The sequence below is a fragment of the Solanum pennellii genome, chromosome 9 (assembly GCF_001406875.1).
Source record: "Solanum pennellii chromosome 9, SPENNV200".
Classification (NCBI taxonomy): Eukaryota; Viridiplantae; Streptophyta; class Magnoliopsida; order Solanales; family Solanaceae; genus Solanum; species Solanum pennellii.
Window position 1 is genome coordinate 69,143,761 of NC_028645.1, and position 6,506 is coordinate 69,150,266.

A 6,506-nucleotide genomic window follows, 5' to 3' on the forward strand; every position below is an offset into this window, starting at 1 on the left:
ATATTTACTCAAGGATCAATGATATGACCATTCAATACCATCCGCGCAAGGCTAATGTGGTGGCAGATGATTTGAGTAGAAAAGCGGTAAGTATGGGTAGCTTAGTTTACTTGAGTGTAACCGAGCGACCTTTGTCCAAGAAAATCCAGACCTTAGAGGATAAGTTCATGCAGTTGGGCATCTCTGAAAGAGGCGGGGCGCTAGCTAGCATTAAAGTTAAGGCCACGTTTATTGAGGAGATCAAGGCCAAACAACTTAAGAATAAAAACTTGAAAGAACTCAAGGAGAATATGGAGAATGGTGAGGCACATGAGATCACTCTTAATGCGGATGGTACACTTATGATGAAAGGAAAGATTTGTGTTCCTCGAGTTTATGGCTTGATTCAAAAATTATTGGCGGAGTCCCACGGTTCACGATATTCTATTCATCATGGTGTGACCAAGATGTATAGAGATTTGAAGCAAATTTATTGGTGGTCGGTTATGAAAAAAGACATCACAGAGTTTGTGGCAAAGTGTCAAAGTTGCCAACAAGTGAAATATGAGCATTAAAGGCCGGCCGATTTACTCCAAAGAATGCCAATTCTGGAATGGAAGTCAAAGAATAGCTATGGACTTTGTGGTTGGCATTCCTAAGGCATTGGGGAAGTTTGATTCTATTCGGGTAGCTGTTGATAGATTGACTATGTCAGCCCATTTCGTTCCGGTAAGGGTAGATTATAATGCGGAACAATTGGCTAAGGTGTATGTGAAAGAGATAGTGAGGTTGCATGGAGTGCCCCTTTTCATCATCTCAGATCGTGGCACCCAATTCACTTCCAAGTATTGGAGGAAATGGCACGATGAATTAGGCACCCAATTCACTTTTAGTATAGCTTTTAATCCCCACACGGATGGAAAATCGGAAAGGACTATTCAAGTGTTGGAAGACATGATGAGAGCTTGTGTGATTGATTTTGGAGGGCATTGGGATAAGTTCTTACCATGATGTGAGTTCTTTTGTAATAATAGTTATCACTCAAGAATTGATATGGCACCATTTGAGGTGTATGAACCATAGGTTGGTTTGAGGCCGGAGATGTGAAACCTTTAGGGGTTGACTTAGTGAAGGGTTCTCAAGATAAGGTGAGGAGTTTTCAAGCTAAACTTCTACTCACTCAGAGTAAACAAAAAAAGTGTGCGAATCATAAGGTGAGAGACATGGAGTTTCTGACTGGCGAAAATGTTCTTCTTAATGTATCACCCATGAAGGGGATGATGAAATTCAGTAAGAGAGGAAAGTTGAGTCCGCGATATATTGGTCCCCTTGAAGTTCTCGAATGTGTAGGACTTGTGGCGTATAGATTGGCTTTACCCCTTAATTTATCCAGTGTTCATTCTGTATTTCATGTGTCTATGTTGAAGAGATACCACAGTGACAATGACTATGTCATTAAGTGGGACTCAATAGTGCTAGATAAAGACCTCATATATGAGGAGAAACTAATTGCTATTCTTGATTATGATGTTCGTAAGTTGAGGACCAAAGAAATTAAGTCCATGAAGGTTTAATAGAAGCATTGTCCAGTCGAAGAAGCTACTTGGAAGACCGTAAAGGACATGCGGGACAAGTATTCGGAATTGTTCACTGATTTAGGTACTGCTTTACTCTTTCCTTAGCCTACGTTTCCTATGTTTTGTAACTCGGGGACAAGTGATGGGTGAATTGGTATCTATTGTAATGACCGGATTTTGTCGTTATAGAAATACCAACGAGTGAAAAATTGGGTTCGGAAAACTTTTTAGAGTATTTGAATATTTCTCAACCTTGTCCAGGCTTGGTAAAAATTGGAGTCTTTAAAGTGTAAGAAAATTCGGTAGAAATCGGGTAACTTAATTAACAATTTGGATACAAGAAGTGTTATATAACTCGTTAACGAACCCTTATGATTTTATGGAATTGAAATTGAGTGAGTAGAGCTCCGAGAATCCATCTTAGCGTGATTGATATTTTCTGAGAGTAGTGAAATCAATGTGTGTTGTAAATTGGGACTTTGGAATTATACGAAGGAGCTCTCTATTTTGAGCCGCTATAGCGGTATTATTGTCGATGTATTGGGATAGTGACCACTGTGGCGGACAAGATGGGACTTAAAATAGTATATTTTCGGGGAGGGCTCACTATTTTGAAAATGCCGTTGTAGCGGGCTTTAGGCTGCTGTGGCGTCGCCACTACAACAGGATGAACGTCGTTGTAGCGGGACAGGCACGAATTAATTCGTTAATAAGACCCCTAAACAACCTTATTTGACACTTTTTGACTTTTGAAGCTAAGAAACGATCCCCAAGAGACTCTAACTCATTTCCGCCATTCTTGAGGCTAAAAGTAAACTTTTAACTCCCCGAATCCGTTTATCGATTCATAGAGCGTAATAGAATGGGTAAATATTTATGGGGAAGGGTTTCTTGATAGATTTTATGGTGGAAACAACCCTAATCTAGATACTAGAGATCATGGGTTTGATCCGGGGTCCGTAGAATTGCCATAGTTTTGGGTAATTGGTGATTGTTTGTTGATTCTGGTGTTATTGTGATTGTTTGTAGACCAAGAACAAGCGGGACGAATCCGAAAAAGGAAGAATCAAATTTCTTAGGGTTTCAAGCTTGTTTTGAGGTAGGTGATGGTTGTGATTCTATTTTTGTGGGATATATGCATGTTGTTTCTTTATTATGATACTTGTATATATATGCATTTTGCAATATTGATCACACTTGTTGTAAATGAGATATATGAATGATGTTTCCATGAAATCATGATGTAATGTATGATCGTGATGAATACTTGTGATTGTGATAGTGGTGTGTGAACGGGGATCGGATTGCCACATTCTGGCAAGCTAACTAGGATGGGTTGTCACGTTCCACCGTAACTTTGGATCGAGTTGCCACGTTTCGGCACAACCATGAGACCGGATTACTACGTTCCGGCAAGCTAATTGTTTAAGGAATTTGGAACAAGGAAGAGTACTGACAAAATGCATCAGAGTATATTTTCCAAAATATGCTAGAAAATCTTTAATTAGTGATAAGATATGTTATATTTTGAACGCATGAATATCTAATTATGTAGTTTTCCCATAAATTTTATATCACCATCAAATATGAAGTAGTAATACAAATGCCAAATAAATAAACAGATCATTAAACTTGTTGGATTTTTTTTCAGGTACCTCAATTATGTTATTTTTCTATTGAATCATTGATACACCCATAATTTTTTCCTTTTAAACATCGTATAATTTGTTTCTTTGAACCACTTAATAAATTTAGGGATCTGTTTAACATAACACATGTGTAATAAGTGGCGGAACTGTTAATGTCAAATTTGTGAAAAATTCCAAGCAAAAGGGATTTAGTCAGATATCATATACAGAGGGGGGGGGGGACTAAAATTAGAATATATCTATAATTGTGGTGCTATTAACCCTAAAAATTATGAATAGCTCATATTTCTTTCCACTAATAAGATATTGTTTCAAAAGAGAATGTGGCATAACCTTGTTAAAATGCCACAGACAACAAATATAAAGTAGACTTAACTTTCTCACATTGGCTATACTAAATCTAAAATAAACAAATTTTATGTGAAGTTTAGCTGATTTTTGCAGCGTAAATGGTATTTAACTTCCAATTTTGGAAGTAATTTGCAACATCATCAATCTGTGTTTCAATTCTCATTTTGCGATACGAAAAGTCACATATGCGGCATATTATTTTGGCTTTTTATTTAACTAGGCATGTCATGGTATTTTGACATGTAACATAATCATATTGATTTATTCGTTTGACTTTGCATGTCTTATCATTTCACGGGACATATGACATCAAACTGACCCTTTAAGATGTAATGATACATTGAGTTATCAAAATATAGACTCATCATTTTTAGCCGAAATCAATAAATCGAACCAATGAAATTGGACTTTGATTTTTAATTTTTTATTTGACTTAAATAATTAATAAATAATATTTATTTCAATTATTATAACTTAAACATAGTATAATCAAAATTATTTTTATAAATTTATATTCAATAAATTTTAAACAATTACAATAGTACTCTAAACATCATGAGAATATAGGAATGAATGTATAACAACACCTCTGCGGAATGATCTCAACTCAAATAAGACTAACCTTGCACCATTTGCACTCTTCACTAAAATGACATTAACGTGCAAATAATAATTCGATCTTGGAATGCAATTTTTGTTTAATACCAATTACCCTTTACAAAATTAACAAAATTAAACTTAACATCTTTAAATAATAAAGGGCCATGATATATTTCTTTTATAACCTCAAAGTCACTCAACAATTGATATTTCATTTGAAAAGTCACTCAATCAATTTAAATAGTTTTTAATTAAATTTTATTGATTTTTTTTGTCTTAACAATTTTTTTTATAATAAATAAATAAATAAATAAGCTCATTTTAATTATTTATTAAATTTTATTAAAACACAATTTTTTTGGCAAATGAATAACAGAAGTATTTCACTTAGTGCATGAAATTATTGATAATTTCGTGTAGTACGTATAATCAATCTCATTAATAGAAGTATATCTTAAATCATTATTTTAAAAGATGCTATGCCTACCCAGACGATCTAAAACAAAAGTATTTCACTTTAATTTATGCATGAAATTATTAACAAAAAACTTGTTATTTTTTGTATTGGAAATACAATACCTATTATTTCCTTAAAAAATAAAATAAAGTACTAAACTACAAGTCAATTTGAACAACATTCTAATTAAGAGTAACAAGATTGAGATAAGTACATCATACAACTAAAATTGATCAAATATATTCACTTCTCATTACCATCAACAAACAAGTACATGAGACAAAATAAACTAATGAATACTATCCTACAAATATCAATCCGATGATGATTTAAGCTCTTCAATTTACAATCGATTTGGAGCACCAACAATGGACATGAAATCTCTTTCGGCTTCAAGACCATCACCAAAATTTACTGTCCTTTTGATGCTTGAAATAGCAATTCGCGCCACTTCTCTATCTTTTTCCCGCAACTTTACTTTTTCTTCTTGCAACTGCTTCTCCCATAATGAAGCCTTTTTCTTCATCTTTTTTTCATCAAACGCTTTCCCAAGAACTTGTTTTTGAGATTTCATGATCACGTTAGCATAACGCTTTTTTAACATTACGGCCCTAAGAGTTTTGTTGTCTTTTTCGAACGTATCAATATCAAGCATCGTCATAACTATCAAGCTAATTATCTTTGGAGATTTAAGAATATTTGACGACGAACAAGCTAACCCTAACTTTTTGTTGTCATATGGATGCATAAAGATGGTAAGGAAATGTATAATATAAATGCATATAGTTATCCATTCTAAAAAGGATTACAAAATTAAGTTTCCTAAATTACTTACGAGTAGTTATTAATATGGAAACTTATCAAACGCGTAATTTAACCAAAATTTCTATTTTCACATTAAATTATTGGAAACTTTATTAATATGGAAACTAATTTAAACATTGTAATTTCTTTTTCTCCAACGGGTAGAAAATTTCATTATCTATTTATTATAGCTTGTTCATTTTCAGATGTTTCTCTTTTTGAACTACTTTTCTATATTTTTTCTTGATACGAGAGTCTATCAAAAATAACTTCTCTATATATCTTTCAAAATAGGTATACATACACACTAGCCTCTCTAGACCCCTCTCAAGATTTCACAACTCGTTACATATAATTAGTGGAGTTATTGTTGGGATATATACTATTAACCATGTGTTAAGAAATAATATTTATTAGAGAATAAATATTTGCTAAAATTGAATAGATCATATATTTGTTTATGGTGTCTATTTACTTATATAGTAGATGATTTAGTGTGTAGAATTTTAGCTTATACACAGAGAATTAAATCATCGGTTCTTATAAGTATAAAGTTTTTGGTATGCAATAGGGCTGGCAAGGGGACGGGGAAGGGGACTGGGGGACGGGACGAAGGGGGACGGGACGGGACGGGGGACAGGGAGAGGGGATTTGATACGGGACCGGGATTGGGGGGACAAAAATAGGTCCCATCCCATCCCACTATATATACGGGATGGGATGAGATTTGGGGGGACGGGACGGGACGGCATGGGACGAGGGATTTTTTTTTAAATACTTATATATTTTTATTGAAATTACACGTCTTTAGCTAATAAATTTTAAATTTAATTTTTGATTTTCAAATATCAAAATAAATTTTCAAATTTAAAGTTTCAATTTTCAAATTCTAAGATTCATGTTTCAAATTTCAAGTTTCAACTTTAAAGTTTTAAATTTCAAATTTGAGAAGTCTAAATGTATAATTTAAATATTTTAAAGTAATGTAAATTGTAAACTTTAAATTAAGTATTTTAAAATTAATTTAGTACTTTAGTATATATTTAATTGTATATATTAAAATTAAAATGCAAAACAATAATTGTATAA

General features: G+C 33.2%; 1 protein-coding gene across 1 annotated transcript; it reads left to right on the forward strand.

Annotated features, from left to right (window-relative positions):
• The first annotated feature begins 1,202 nt into the window (after positions 1–1,202).
• Positions 1,203–1,553, forward strand: LOC114074066. The gene has a single exon (XM_027911981.1). It carries the CDS (start codon positions 1,203–1,205, stop codon positions 1,551–1,553), a length of 351 nt encoding a protein of 116 aa, XP_027767782.1.
• The last annotated feature ends 4,953 nt before the right edge of the window (positions 1,554–6,506 follow it).

Bases quoted from the DNA above. Each gene is read 5' to 3' on its own strand.
- LOC114074066 (XM_027911981.1), top strand. From the start codon at position 1,203: ATGGAGTTTCTGACTGGCGAAAATGTTCTTCTTAATGTATCACCCATG.